Source organism: Leopardus geoffroyi, chromosome X (assembly GCF_018350155.1).
Source record: "Leopardus geoffroyi isolate Oge1 chromosome X, O.geoffroyi_Oge1_pat1.0, whole genome shotgun sequence".
Taxonomy (NCBI): Eukaryota; Metazoa; Chordata; class Mammalia; order Carnivora; family Felidae; genus Leopardus; species Leopardus geoffroyi.
This window is the reverse complement of record NC_059343.1, coordinates 20,670,771-20,686,895: the sequence shown is the minus strand read 5'-3', so window position 1 is coordinate 20,686,895 and position 16,125 is coordinate 20,670,771. Positions and strand designations below refer to the sequence as shown.

At 43.6% G+C, this 16,125-nt stretch overlaps 1 protein-coding gene across 11 annotated transcripts in view; it reads left to right on the top strand.

Annotated features, from left to right (window-relative positions):
* PCYT1B (phosphate cytidylyltransferase 1B, choline) overlaps positions 1-16,125 on the top strand; it is a 126,431-nt gene that overhangs the window by 46,747 nt on the left and 63,559 nt on the right. For 7 of the 11 annotated variants that reach the window (XR_006710981.1, XM_045472144.1, XM_045472145.1 and 4 more), the window contains exons 2-4: positions 216-302; positions 5,559-5,658; positions 14,753-14,869. Coding sequence is in view for 10 of the 11 variants with exons in the window: in XM_045472144.1 (XP_045328100.1) it covers positions 216-302; positions 5,559-5,658; positions 14,753-14,869 (304 nt within the window). In the remaining variant the exon portion in view is untranslated. Of the gene's footprint in view, positions 1-215; positions 303-4,943; positions 5,074-5,558; positions 5,659-14,752; positions 14,870-16,125 lie in introns of those variants that run through there. The other 4 variants (XM_045472147.1, XM_045472150.1, XM_045472151.1 and 1 more) reach the window with 2 other exon arrangements.

The following is a 16,125-nucleotide window of genomic DNA, read 5'->3' as shown; positions in this document are numbered from 1 at the left end:
GCACTCTCCAAACGCCTAGCATCATATGAAATACATAGCAAGTATTAGTAAACATTCAACAATGTGATCTGGCTGATGTGGGGTCTAAGCCGCAGCTTGCCAGTAACCAATTCTCTGTCAGTCATGTGACCTACCACACCAAGTCTGGGTGAAAAATAGGGTCATGTCCTTTTATTTTTCAATTAATCATTTCCCCCCTCTTCTTTAATTACCAGGCAGTCCATTGTGTCCTTTTTGAGGCCCCTCTATCCGAATGGCCTAAGAATCCAGAGAGTTTCCTCAGTTCAAAGGGAGCCAGAAAGGTAACGGAGTCTAAGGGACATAACACTGCTGCTTCCTGCTGCTATTTGGTGTCACTGTTGAAGACAGGTTCTGTTTATTTGAGTGGAGACAACATCTATCTCAGACTTGTAAAATTAAATGAGCTGATAGGTTTAAAGTGCTTAGTGTGTAGATGGTTACATGGCACTCTGTAGGCACTCAAAGATTGAACTATTATGTTACATTATTGAGCTTCAGTTTTAGGACTTTCTTAGGACCTAAACAAGAGGATCCCTAGAAACACTCTAGGTCTGCCAAATGGTAAGGAATAGTTGGGGGCCTGGGTCCTCTGCAGGCTGTAAGTATATACATAGCTTGGAGTCCAGGTTGGACCAGTCCCTGCCTCTCTTGGGAGCCTCTTGTTAACTTAGTCCCATTTCCCTGTGGTTGGTCTGTCCCTTGTAGGTGGAGGAGACAGAACCCATGTAGGTTAAAATTCCTTAGAAAACAAATGATTTATTCTGGCTCAGAGAAGAAGGAATCCTGGGGTGTTTGGACTGAAACAATATTGGCTGAAGTCACAGGGCTGCTGGGCCTTAATCAACATCTTCCTGAATGTAGAGCTTGACTCTAAACCTAGGGGGTAATCTACCTCGCTTTGGAAGGCAGTCTTCTGGCAGTGTTCACAACAAGGCTGTGGCTCAATAATTTTTGCATTCTCCCTGTTTCCTGCACGGTGCCTTGCACATACCAAGAAATACCCCTTCTCCATGTCAACTGATGCACACACATGTACACATGTGCACACAGGCACACCCAAGCTCACTGAGGAACTCCGTCTGCCTTCCATCTCTTTGCTTCTCTCTTTTTCCTACTTTTAGGCCACAATTCTTAGTATGTCGATGATTACATGGCTCTGTGTATGCACTCAATTAAGAAGACAATACAGGGTGCATTGAAACCTGTCTCCAACTTTGAGTAACTATCCTTGCTTTACAGCTTTCTCTGTCTCTGCTTTAATTACCAGATTTCACACCTTCTAGAACACACCTTTGTTGGAAAATGGGAACACCTTATCTTTTTTTTTTAAATATGAAATTTATTGTCAAATTGGTTTCCATACAACACCCAGTGCTCATCCCAAACATGCCCTCTTCAATACCCATCACCCACCCTCCCCTCCCTCCCACCCCCATCAACCCTCAGTTGATTCTCAGTTTTTAAGAGTCTCTTATGGTTTGCCTCCCTCCCTCTCTAAACTCTTTTTTTTTTTTCCTTCCTCTCCCCCATGGTCTTCTGTTAAGTTTCTCAGGATCCATAGAAGAGTGAAAACATACAGTATCTGTCTTTCCCTTTGTGACTTACTTCATTTAGCATAACACTCTCCAGTACCATCCACGTTGCTACAAAAGGCCAGATTTCATTCTTTCTCATTGCCACGTAGTATTCCATTGTATATATAAACCACAATGTCTTTATCCATTCCTCAGTTGATGGACATTTAGGGTCTTTCCATAATTTGGCTATTGTTGAAAGTGCTGCTCTAAACATTGGAGTACAAGTGTCCCTATGCATCCACACTCCTGTATCCCTTGGGTAAATTGCTAGCAGTGCTATTGCTGGGTCATAGTGTAGATCTATTTTTAATTTTTTGAGGAACCTCCACACTGTTTTCCAGAGCGGCCGCACCAGTTTGCATTCCCACCAACAGTACAAGAGGGTCCCCGTTTCTCCACCTCCTCTCCAGCATCTATAGTCTCCTGATTTGTTCATTTTAGCCACTCTCACTGGCGTGAGGAGGAACACCTTATCTTTTTAATAAGCTTTGCGACTGGCACATGAAGGATCTCCAAATAGTAATTTATTTCAGATCATGTGAAGAAGATTCACTGCCCACATCTATTAAAGGTTAATGACTCATTAATAAAAGCTAATCCGGGGCGCCTGGGTGGCGCAGTCGGTTAAGCGTCCGACTTCAGCCAGGTCACGATCTCGCGGTCCGTGAGTTCGAGCCCCGCGTCGGGCTCTGGGCTGATGGCTCAGAGCCTGGAGCCTGTTTCCGATTCTGTGTCTCCCTCTCTCTCTGCCCCTCCCCCGTTCATGCTCTGTCTCTCTCTGTCCCAAAAATAAATAAACGTTAAAAAAAAATTTAAAAAAAAAATAAAAAATAAAAAAAAAATAAATAAAAGCTAATCCATTTAGCTATTTAGGTTGTATCCTAAAAGTTCATTCATGGGTCAGTTTGCTTTGTTTCTAGGGGGTAGTCCATTATCTATTATTATAATATGTAGTATTATATATTATGATATGTAATAATGAACACTAATAGTAATAATAATTGCCACAGTTTATTGGGTACCAGATACTTTATATACATTATTTCTATGGCACATAACAACCCTGAGAGATAGTTACCCATTTTACAGATAAAACTGAGCTTCAACAAGTTAAGGAATGTCTTTTTAAAAGTACACAAAGTCCAATGCATTTCTTGTCCTAAAGACAGCACCTGCTAAAGGGGCATGACAGGCCACCCCATCACCTCCCTCTCCGTTCCTAGTCTCTTGACCAGCCGCAGCCTGTGGGCCCCAGGTGGGTGTTTGATTCAATGCCAGCCTATCCTGGTTGTGGCCTGCTCTGCAAAGATGAGCTAGGCCATTCTGATTCTCCTTTAGGAATTTGAATGGGAAGGGGTGTCTGGATGGCTGAGTCCGTTGAGCGTCTGACTTTGGCTCAGGTCATGATCTCATGATTTGTAGGTTCCAGTCCCACGTCAGGCTTTGCGCTGACCATGGAGCCTGCTCTGGATTCTCTGTCTCCCTCTCTCTCTGCCCCTCTCCTGCTTGCGCACGCATGCACACTCTCTCTCTCTCTCTCAAAAATAAACATTAAAAAAAAGGAATTTGAATGGGGAAACATGGAAAGAAGCAGCAGGTGGGTTGGAACTGAGGCTGAAAGACTCCATAAGAAGTTAATGAAGGGGTATTGGGAAGGGAAGCCAATGTCACACGTGAGCTGCCAGTTATGGGGGAGTACAGGTGAGCAGAGACTTGACCGTAGTGGAAGGATACAGAGTAAATGGGAGTGGGAGAGAAAGAGTCACGCGCAGAGAGCCAGCCAGGTGGGTGCAGAGCACTGTGGGGCCAGACACTGCACCTTGCCTACCTTTTTCCCAGTACTTTCTGTGCCGGGATAGCCTTAAAGTAGTCCTTCACCTCTTTAAAGTTTTTTTAACGTTTATTTATTTTTGAGAGAGAGACAGAGTATGAGCAGGGGAGGGGCAGAGAGAGAGGGAGACACAGAATCCGAAGCAGGCGCCAGGCTCCGAGCTGCCGGCACAGAGCCCGACGTGGGGCTCAAACTCATAGACCGTGAGATCGTGACTTGAGCCGAAGTTGGACGCTTAACCGACTCAGCCACCCAGGTGCCCCATTCCTTCATCTCTTAAACTGGTTTGAACGAGTGTCTGTTCCTTTCAACCAGAAGAGCCAAATTAGAATACATAGCCCGCGAGTGCCGGCGTGGGGATTCTGTGGCCTCTGCTCTGTTTGTGGCCTCTGCTCAGATCACTGCACCCCTTGCTACATTACAAACGCTGCTCTGGCCCACCGTGGACCTTACCGTATCTGAAAAAGAACGAACAATGGACCCAGGGTTCCTGAAGACATGTCACTAGTCTTGGTTTGCTTTCAGAGCTGTGTGCGGGGAGGTGGGGGTTAAGAAAGTCTCAGACAACTGGAAGGTATCCAAACAAGTCTGGGGCAGAACTCCAGCTTCCAGGGCGGAAGGTGCTACAATGGGGAGAGGGAGGGGCGTGGGACAAGGCTTGCTTCTTGGCAGTGCAGAGGAGGACTAGGCTCTTCCAGGACAGGAACCGGTCTTCCCCCTACTTGTATCTCCAGTTCTAAGATCGTACCTGACTTATATTTGAATGAGTGAATGAATGACTGATGAATGAGTGAATGAATAAATGAATGGCAGAAATGGGTCAGGGGCACCTGGGTGGCTCAGTTGGTTAAGCGACCGACTTCGGCTCAGGTCATGATCTGGCGGTCTGTGAGTTCGAGCCCCACGTCGGGCTCTGTGCTGACAGCTCAGAGCCTGGAGCCTGCTTCGGATTCTGTGTCTCCCTCTCTCTCTCTGCCCCTCCCCTGCTTGCACTCTGTCTCTCTCTCTCAAACATAAATAAAAACATTTAAAAAAATTAAAAAAAAATAAACATATGGATCATATGGTCTCCCCAAGTTAGGGAACACCTGTGTATACCTAAGAAGCAATTAATTCATGCGACAATGTGAGTAATGTGTACAGTGACTAGTCACCTTCAGCTTTAAAAATACCAAAGATGATACAGTGATGACCATGATGATGACATAGCTCAGAGGCTATGGACAACTCTCGATTGCATTTGCCCTGTTTACAAAAATACCACTCCCTTTGTCTTCCTTTGGAGAGAGTGAGGTTTTCATTTTAAGAGGCTGACTAAAAGATGCAGAGCCACTTCCTGGGCAGGCGTCCAAGTGACTACGTCTCTCTCTCAGCGCTCCCCAGCTCCCCAGAGCCCCAGCCCAAGCTGCCTGGGGCGGGGCCTCCAGCCGTGGGTGGCTATTGGAGCTACCCGGGCACTTCTCTGCAGCTCGCCAGAAAGGCTGTGCCTTTAGGCCCTCCCGGGGCACGGATAATGGCTCTGGCCTTTGCACTGAAGTGACGTCAGAGTTTGTGATTGGCCAGGCCGGTGTGTGTGAAATACAGGCGATGTCTGCCACACTTCTGAGTATGGCATTTCTTCCAGCTGGGTGCCCCAGGGTGTGGGTAAGTCGAAACCCGTACAGTCTGCCCTGCGGGGTTGTGAAATGTTCACAGCCCAGCATGACTCTCCAAGGGCGTGACTTAGCAGATTTTGTAATCCTGCTGGGCCTCAGTTGCCTTTTCTGTGAACTAGAGATGCTATTATCCTATATTATAGAAGGAAAGAAGAATCTAGCCATCACAGGCTCTTGTGGGGCCCAGAAGAGAGAACCTGTCGAGAGTATCTCCCCTGGTACCTGGCACGTAGTAGACGTGAGGCACTCTCATTATTTTGGAGCATCGGTCAAAAAAAAAAAAAAAAAAAAAAAAAGGTTCCAGTGACAATGTCCCTGTTTTTATTTCTCACAGCAAAGTGTTTCTCTGAAAGACTCAGTAGGTATGTTCTTCTTAACTGTACTTGTATAGCCAACAGAAATAAGACTTTAGGGGAAGTTAGTGCCAAAGGAAAGTTTGTCAGACTATATTCCCTTTCTCTTTTTCCCTTCTAGACCCTGACTGCACCTGCCCCATTTGCAGATGAAACCAGCTGCCAATGCCAAGCACCCCATGAAAAACTGACCATTGCTCAGGCCCGCTTAGGAACACCAGGTGAGGCTGGACTTCTTGTTCTCCGAGTGGGCCCTGTCCTGACATTTAAAGTAGCAGAGAGGCCCATCGTTATTTGAGTAGCACTCGCTTTTGATCGGAGAGTTGAATTCAGAGATTTATAGCACAGTGCAGAAAGAGGAGCATCTACACTGATAAACTAGACCAACCAGAGATACAGCACGGGTGGAGCCCCAGCTTTGCCATTTACCAGTTCGACCGCCTTGTGCAAGTCATGAGAACGGTCTTGCACCTGTGTCTTCAGGTGCAAACAGGGTCAGTGATACCTTGCCTGCTTCACAAGGTTTTGAGGATGACAAGATTTGGTGAAAAACACCAGAGCAGTTTTTAAACCGTGAAGCCTTCTACAAACCTAAGCTATTATAATTATCACTGTGTTCACAAGTCTGTGTTGTCAAAAGTTTCTCCAGGTGTGCCCTAAATTAAAGAGCCGGGGCTCTGCGCTAGAAGTTTGTCCATTCGTTCACTCCTTTATACCAGAGGTGGCGAGGGAAGAGATTGAAAAAGAACTATCAAGTACCATCTCTGTTTCCCGAGAGCTCAGGCATGCCTCATCTCGATGCATGTTACTGGAGTGTGCTTTGCAGATACTGTGATCTTTACAAATGGAAGATTTGTGGTAACCCGGTGTCGAACAAGTCGACGGGTGCCATTTTTCCAACAGTATTTGCTCACTTTGTATCTTTGCCACATTTTGGTAATTCTTGTAACATTTCAAACTTCTTCGTTATTTTGTTTGTTCTGGTGATCTGTGATCAGTGATTGTGACTCACTGAAGGCTCAGATGATGGTTAGCATTTTTAGTAATGAAGTGTTTTTAATTTAGGCATATACATTGTTTTTTAGATACAATGCTATTACATGCTTAATAGGCTACAGCATAGTGTGAACATAACTTTTTAAAAAGTACTCTCTACACCCAACGTGCAGCTTGAACTTACAACCCTGAGACCAAGAGTCGCGTGCTCTCCCATCTGAGCCAGCCAGGTGCCCCTAAACATAACTTTTATATGCAGTGAGAAACCAAAAAATGCACTTGACTAGCTTTATTGTGATACTGGCTCTATTGCAGCAGTCTGGGACGGACCCTGCAATATCCCCGAGGTACACCCGTAGTTAAAGAGACAACTTGGTATGAGATAAAACCCCCAAATAACATGCGTGCATGTGCTCAGGGGCTCAACCTTGCCACACAGATTACTGAAAGTTTTAGGAAGGACAGGTTCATTTGGCCTGGAGCAGTCAGGCAAGACCTTGTAGCTGACCTGAGCTGATTGTTGTGGGAGAAGATTGGGACAAGGTGGGCAGCAAATGGAAGGGTACTCCAGGCAAGTGGAACAGGAGTAGTGAAGGCACAGAGGTAGAGCGCTGTGTGGGAATAAATGAGTGGCGTTACAGCTGATGGGGGTGGAGTGAAAAATAAGACTAGCTGAGCAGGTCAGCCCGGGGACACTGAAGACGGCATAACTCGATGGTTTCCACTCACCATGGCAAAAACCAAACATCAAACCAAACAATAGAATCCATGGGACAAAGGACAGCTTGCTTAACAATAGTAATAAGAATGGGTAGTTATTAAGTGCTTACTCTTACCAAGTTCTTTGGATACATCATTGTCATTTGACCCTCACCCCTCTATGGGGTTAGTACTTACAGAATTTCCCAGTTGAGGAAATGAAGGCTATAGACAAGCCACGAACCTCGCACGGCCAACAAGCGGCAGTGGTCCTCCACTGGACGTGCCTGGGAATCACCTGGAGGGCTTACTAAATCAGATGGCTGGGCCTCGCCCCCAGAGTTTCTGATTGAGTCCCAATGGGGCGGGGCTTAAACATTTGCCTCTCTAAACAAGTTCCCAGGTGCTGCTGCTGCAGGGGGACCCACCTGAGAACCACGGGTGGGTAGTTAAGCTGGGATTTGACCTCAAACCGTGGGTGTTCCAGCTTGATCTCGGTCGTGACACCCTGCTTCCTTCGAAGAATAGCTTCAAGACAGTGAGGTGAGGAGGAGGACAGGCAAAGTTAATAAGCTTTGAGAAAGGCAAGAAGAGGCTTGGGGAGGTAGCTCAGAGCAGCTAAACCAGGGGTTCCCGGACTTACGCGTGCAAACAGCCACCTGGTAAGTTTGTTCAAGAGGCAGATTTCCTGCTCACTCTCCCTTACCCCTGAATCTGGGCTGGGGCCCAGACGCCTGCATTTTTTAACTAATAGCCGGGTGGTGGTGAACTTGGTGGTCTACAGACCATACACTGAGAAATGCTGATCCAAGCAATAAATCCAAAAGCTGCCATGGAAGTCCAGGTGGTTATGAAAGGTTAAGTTAAAGGCTGAGCTTCAGGCCACAGAAGAAGAGGATGTACTTCTCTAGGAAAGGGAAGTAGAACTTGCTTTATATCTGGTAGGTGCTGTGCACTATACTCGATCTCATTGGGTCTTGGCACAAACTGGCAGGTGGGTAGTACCGTGTCCTTTCTTGAGAACTTGGAGAATGGAAAAGTAACTTGTCAAGTGTCCCAGCTGACTCAGTGGAGCTCAGATTCACCCCCAAGTCTCTTTTACCTTAAATCTGTGCTATGTTTACCATAACGGGCAGCCCGGTGGGGCACGGGCCACAGCAGACGGGGGAGCTCAGTGAAAACACAGGCTTTGCATCGGAGGGTGGAAGGTGTGTCAAACAGTCTGTGAGCTTCTGTAGTGGCAGGACTGTCTGCCTTGCTCACTGCTGGTTCGCCAGCACCTAGAGACATTCTTGTCAAATACTGTGTGCTCAGTAAATATTTTGTGAGTGACTGAGTGAAGGGATGGGAGTTTGGGACAGGAGAAGGAACTTGCCCTTTGGATATAAAATCAGAGAGTTGGGTGTGATGCTCTGAACCAGCCTAAAGCTAATTGGGTGAGACTGGGCATCTGTACATTGTCTAACTGCCAAGCAGTTTAAACCTGGAGAACCAAGCTAGGATAAGACGGTGGTGTATTTTGAAATGGCTCTGTCCCGGGCTCGGTGGAACATGGGTCACCACAGGAGGCGTGAGATGGAGCAAAGGTGAACTCTTAGCCGTAGAAGAGAAATTCTCCGTTATCTCAGGTGATGACCCTGGGAGGTTATCCGAGAGGATCCGTGATGTTGATGGGCACCTGGGGACACAATTCTGTTAGAAATTCCTTTATTTAGAAAGTCTCACATCCATTTTAAAATGCAGTGAGATGTTAGCTCTTTGATTACCCACAAGGCACATATTAGTCTTAGATCACACTCTAATAACCACTATTTTATTAGAGTAGTGGTCCTCCTATCTGCTTAGAGTCCCCTGCATTGTTAAAGCAGACTTCACCTGCAAGGTTTCTGATTCAGTCAGTCTGGGGCGGGACTCAAGAATTGGCATCTCTAACAAGTTCCCTGCTGTTGCTAATGCTGCCTGTTCTGGGACCTCACTGCAAGAACCATTGATCAAGGGTACCCGTTGGTAATGGTTGGAAAGAATGACAGGGAGATTATCCACATATAATTGTGACAGCATTATACTGTTAGTAGAAACGCTCAGAGAATTTTTAAAAATCTGCTGTTTGACTACTTTTTAAGAAAATAAGAAGAACATCGCTGCTTTTTTGGAGTGTTTGGTAATTTTCAAGACTAGTAAGCAATTACCTTTTTGTGGTGCTGTCTTGAGCGTTCCATCAAAAAGACAAAGCAGACCCACATTTGGGGTTTATAATGTACTTCACGATTATAGCTCTAGTTGAAGTCTTTATCTCCTTCACTAGCCCTATTTGATGACTTAATACAATTGCCTACAATATGGTTCACGACCTTAGGTGTACCCAAACAGGGGTTGGCGTATACGTTCTAAAAGTCGCAATGACAAACTCTGCTCATCACCCTTTGCTCCTGGAGGACGTCTGTCAGGCCACAAGGGTGATGAAGCCACAAGAGGAGGAACACGCTAGAGCAACGGGGAATTGGCACCTTTGATCTTAGCTCAGCTAGTGCGTTTGTATAACTGTGAACCTACAGGGTTTTGTACGTATCCGGGGACCGCGAATCTCTCCTCTGTCTTCACACAAAGTCCAAGTGATTATTTCATAGGTCCCTTTTCAGTAGAGCTGCCTTTTTTCTTCAAAGGAAATTTAGTTCTAATTGCCTATTTTCCCTCTCGAAGGGGGATTTGTATTGTTCCATTTCCACGGTGTGTAGTTTGCCAAATTAATTTTTCAAGAACTACCTTAATGAATTTTGCCTTATTTGTGTGCACCTGTACTATAATTTACTTAATTTTTCTTTAAATATACTTTTTAAAAAATTTAAATTTAATGTATTGAGAAAGTAAACATCAATCACTGTCAGTAAATGCTGGGCTATAAGTAGAAGGAAATTAGAAAGTTTACATAAAGCTATCATAAACTTGAGAAAATATGTAACTATTAGATCTTTAAAGATTAATTTTTCTGCCACCCTTCTTATACATCAGTTGTACACAAAAACAATACTAGTTACCATAATTAGTAGATGTTTAGTACCAATCTCTCTTTTTAAAAAATTTATATTGGAATGTAGTTTTCTAGAAGGCACCATGAGTTAGAAGAAAGGGCAATGAAGTTTTGTTTGATTTTTTTAAGTGTTTATCTATTTAAAAAATTGTTTAATGTTTATTTATTTTGGAGAGAGAGAGATAGAGAGTGAACAGGGGAGGGGCAGACAGAGAGGGAGACACAGAATCTGAAGTAGGCTCTAGGCTCCAAGCTGTTAGCACACAGCCCGACATGGGGCTTGGACCCACAAACCACAAGATTGTGGCCTGAGCCGAAGTCAGATGCTTAACCGACTGAGCCACCCAGGCACCCCGGTATGGTTGATATGTTTTTAAATTCTTTCCCATTCTAGGGACATGAAGTAGTATATCACTCCAGCTTTAATTTACATTTCCCTGATAACCAGTGATATTGAAGATCTTTTAATGAGCTTATTTGCCATATATATATATATATATATATATATATATATATGTGTGTGTGTGTGTGTGTGTGTGAAGTGTCTGTTCAATTTTCTTGCCCTTTTTAAAATGAGGTATTTGTCTCATTGAGTTTTGGCAGTTCTTTTGTATTCTAGACACAAGTCTTAGATAGACATTTTGCAAATATTTTCTTCCAGTGTATGACTTCCCTTTGCATTTTTGTAAAAATGTAAAGATGTGAGTTTTGAAGTAAGGCCCAATTTGTTTTATTTATTTATTTATTTAGCTTTATGGTGTGTCCTTTAGGGCCCTATTCAAGAAATTTTTGCCAAATCCATACTCACTAAGATTCTCTCCTGTTTTCTTCTAGAAGCCTCACAGCTTTAGCTCATACATTTAGGTCTATGATCCATTTGGAGTTAATTTTCATATATGGTGTGAGATGTGAGGCAGGCATAGCCCCCTTAACCATTTCATTTGTGTATAAGTGCTGAATAAGTTAGAAAATTTGGAGTATAAGATCCAAGCAGTTAAAATGATGAGATTTTCCCACAGTGCTATACCGTGGTCATCATTTGCATCCCTGATTCTCAAGCACATATTCAGCATCCTTTTGGTGTTGGGTGTAGTTTATTATATTGAAATTATTTGAAACTTGGCAATCAGCCTGTGGTGTACAGATAGGCATTTTATCAGAACATCACATTTATCTGATTGACTTTACTCTGTCAGTTCAGGATTAATAGGAATTTATTTGGAATACTTGTAAAAATTTATAATTGTGGGAAGAAAATTTATGATGCCATTGTATTTATTTTCTATGCTGCATAACATATTGCCACAGAATTAGTGGCTTAAAACAATGCAGATTGATTATGTCATAATTTCTGTGGGCTGGGAGCCTGGCTTAGCCGAGTCTTCCACTCAGGGTCTTACAAGGTTGTATTCAAGGTGTTACCCAGGGCCCATTTCTCATCTGGAGGCTTGATGGTGATAGATCTGCTTCTGAGCTCACACGGGTTGTTTGCCTGCAATGGTAAAACTAAAGATCTAGCTTTTTGCTGGTTGTAAGCCGGAGGCCACCTTCAGCTCCTAGAGGTCACCTGCAGTTCCTTACCATGTGACCCTCTCACAACATGATAGCTGGCATCTTCAAAGCCACCAAGAGAGAGTGAGTCCGCTAGCAGTATGGAATCTTCTCTACGATAACATAATTATAGGAGTGCCATCCATCGTGTTTGCCATATTCAACTGGTTAGAAAACTTCCAGGTCCCGGTCACATTTCAAAGGGAGGAAATCACACAAAGGCATGAGCACCAGGAGGCAGGGATCCCTGGGACCCACCCTAAGGTCTCTCCACCATGGCTGTGGAATAGTTGTGTTCTCACTTGTGATCATCACAAAACCCCCAGCTTCACAGGCCAGTGGTTCCCAACATAAAGGCCCTGGAGAATTCCCAAGTGCCTAAAAGGATGTCCAGAAAAACCTGAAACAAAAGATTAAAACAAATAAGCATACAAACTAAAAAAAGCCACACTGTATTAAAAAAGTTATTATAGAGCATTTCAAACATACACAAAAGTAGAACAATATAATGAACCTTCGTGTCTGTTATCTATACCTAACGCCCACCCACCAATGCCGGTCTTGCCCCCGCATGCCCGCATCCTCTGCCCCCTCTTGAATTATTTGAAACAACGTCCTAAGCTTTCTATCATTACATCCATAAGTACTTCTGTATACATGTCTTAAAAACCCAGTTTTTCAAAGCATGACCCCTATACCATTATCGCACCTAAAAAATAACAGTAATTCTTTAATATCACCAAATAAGCAGTGTTCCAATTTCCAGTTACCTTATGTCATCGTTTATTTATAGTTGTTTTGAACCCAAATCCAAATAATATCCATACGTTCGATATGTTGGAAAGTGTTTTATTTTTATTTTTTTAATTTTTTTTTTCAACGTTTATTTATTTTTGGGACAGAGAGAGACAGAGCATGAACGGGGGAGGGGCAGAGAGAGAGGGAGACACAGAATCGGAAACAGGCTCCAGGCTCTGAGCCATCAGTCCAGAGCCCGACGCGGGGCTCGAACTCACGGACCGCGAGATCGTGACCTGGCTGAAGTCGGACGCTTAACCGACTGCGCCACCCAGGCGCCCCTGGAAAGTGTTTTAAATCTCTAATCTGCACATCCACTTCCATCTTTGTCTTTTTTTTTTTTTCTTGAAGTGCTCCTTTGTTGAAGAGATTGGTTTTGGGGGGGGGGGTGTTTTTTTTTTTTTTTTTTTTTTTGGGCCCACATGGTTTCCCAGTCTGGAAATTGCTGACACACTACAATTTTAAAAAGTGAGCTTATTGCAAAATCAACCCCACAAATACTCTTCAAAGATTTACTAAATGGTCTTTCTCTCGGTAATTATGTCATCTTTCTTTACTTTTCTTTCCTCCCTGCTTCCTGAATTCATTTATCTTGATCACCTCTGAATCAATAACAAAAAGTTTTGCAAAACTGCCATCTGCTTTCCCCTGGGATTTATATCTTAAAACAAATTTTCCTCAATTGAATTCAAATTGAATAAGAGCATTGAAACCAAGGATCCCTCATTAGACAGTTTGTTATTTCAAAGCATTTTCTATTTACCATGGCTTATTTAGAATCCGGTATAATCCTGTGAAGGCAATTCTGTTTGTTCAAGATGGTGTATAATTGGGAATAATTGCAATTCCCTATCTGACATAAAGTCTCTTGAGTTTTTTTTATTAGAGAAATTTAATTTATTAGAAACATTGTACCATCTGAATCTATTAATGGAACATTCCTTTTAATTTATATTCCAAATTAATGAGGTTATACTACATCAAGAAATCATCACAATTTTAAATCTGTCTTACAGATCATTCAACAAAAGTTTGCATTGATTTTTTTTTAATTTATTTTTACAACATCATTAGAATACATGTAGGTAGTTTTAAAAATCAGTAGGACTCTTAGGTTTTTTTTATAAGCCTAACAACTCAACAGTCCCTTTCCCTACCTTCCCTAACCCTGATTCTTATTTCCTTTAGACACTAAGCATTTGACAATCAACTTGCCAAAATGTTGTGGACTTCTCTCATCTACTGTCATTGCCTTTGTTGTTTCCTCTGCCCTTGGGGAATTAAACCTTTTAATTTTTTACAAATTTTTTTGGGGGGGGGATTGTACCTTTTTAAATCTTTCTCTGTAATTCTTGTATTTGGGAAGAAGAAGAGATAAATGTGTATATGTTCAGTTTGCCATATTTAGCTTGTAGTTTGCCGTATTTTCACTTTGTAGTTCCTTTGTTGAGAGTCCAGAATGGGTAAAAGTTGTCACTCAACCCCTCTCCCCACTGTGTCTTCATCTTACTTGAGGGGGTGGGTCTTTGGGCTTTCTCAGCCAAGTGTCATCCTGTAGTTTCTGGCACAGTCTCCTGGCTCCCAGGAGCTGTGATAAAATGTGTCCCTCTTCATCACGGAATGGCTCCTCCCAGAATACCATATGCCACAGTGAGAATATCTCTTGAGGCCACTTCACTCTTGACCTTTCTCCCTCAGAGGGACTGTAGTGTTGGTCGCTGGCCGGCAACCCTGAGGACCACCCCCACGTGTAACTTTTGCACCCTGATTCTTCTGTCTTTGGGGCACACCCCCTGCCCCCATCCCTTATGATGCCAGAGAGGTTAGGTAGTGTCCTTTGTGCAGGGTATGCTGGTAAATGTTGAACGGTTGGCCCTCCAGAGGGAAATACGCCCAGATTTGTAGCATTTGCCAATTTCTGTGGTGTAAATACTACCCCAGCTGATTTCAGGCTGCCAAAGTGACTTGGAGTTGGGAGGACAGATGCACACCAGTCTCTCTAAGCAGAATGAGCAGACCCCTGCACAACACTGCCTTTGGGCACAGGTCTTGGGAGCCCTCACTCAGCACTGCCAGACTCAAGAATGAAGTAATTGCATGCACCAATAAGAGACTGATGGTACACAGACCTTGTGTTTTATCCACATAAGCTTTCTTACAGTGCTCAACTGATGTTGGAAGAATCAGGTAACTGGGCTTCCTTACTCTGAAGTTCTGTTGATGATACTTTCTTTCTCCCACAGTTGACAGGCCTGTCAGAGTTTATGCCGATGGAATATTTGACCTCTTCCACTCAGGTCATGCAAGGGCACTTATGCAAGCAAAAACACTGTTTCCCAACAGCTACTTGTTGGTTGGAGGTAAGATTTGCTTTTTCTCTTTGTCTAGAAAATTCCTTTATAATGTGCTCCCTGAAAAGGACCCCTTTCAGAGTTCCATTATTAAAATCTCACATTGTTATTACTCCCAATTCAGCCAATACTGGCTCACTTGTTTGCTGCCTGAAATTTAAACGGATGTTTAAAAAGCCATAGGGGAAATTACTTCATGGGATTATACACCACTGATTCCCAGAGAGGGACAGACTAATAACACCATCATGTGCAACGGCTTCATGTTTTCCACTAATGCCTTTCTTCTTGTGACTGACGCATGAACCAATTTCTGTTTCTAAAATTTTCTAGAGGGCTAGGAGAAAAGCAATATTATTCTGATTTCAAAACATAGAGAGCTGGGGCTTAAGAATGATTAAGGGTAAACAAGGTCATTGTCTGTTTCCTTTGTATGGCCCACAGGTTTTGGGATGATGTTGAGCTAATGGTTGTTGCTTACAACAACCCCAATTAATGGCATTTACATACAGTGTGTTAAAGAAATGGAGATTGATATGCCTGGGTGATCCTAGTTCACAATGAAGGAAATGAGTTAGTTCATAAGCTTCTGGAAGAAGGGTGGTTAGATGTGGATTGAAATTTCCCCCCTCCAGAATGCCTACTGATTTCAATTTGGGTAAAAGGAATAGTGGCTGACTAGGGAGACCTGTATCTCACCTTGTAGCTTCTGGAAGCACCATATCCTTTCATTGTGATCAGATTTTATGCCATTACATGAATTAGGCACCATCAACCCTCACGCCTGTACAGTGAAGGAAAAGGTGCTGGTAAGAGACCGTGCCTCTCTTTTTAAAAAATATTTTGTTACCTTCTCTAAGTTTAAGACTACCTTTTGGATATTTGAGAGGCACCTTTCTGCACATTTTACTGAGGATGGTGAGCACGTGGTTATTGAATGGAGTTCTTTCCAGAAGGAAGAGATGATAAAAGGCAACGATTACTGGACATGCAGAGGAAACCCAAGGCAGGCAGAGAACCCATCTCTTCTTCATTTCTTTTTATCTTGAGTGGAAAGCCATTTCTGGAAAGAACGCTACCATCCAGAGTGTGGTCCGATGCTGCTGAGGCCCCTGGGAGACCTCTGCAGTGTTTTGGTGACCCAAGTTTGGAGGTGGTTAGATGTGGGTCACATGTGGGAACGCTAGCCATGGCTCTAGGTGATCACGTTAAAGGTGATAGAGGGGTGTGTGGTATCGGAGCTCGGTCACCATGAGTGGCATTGC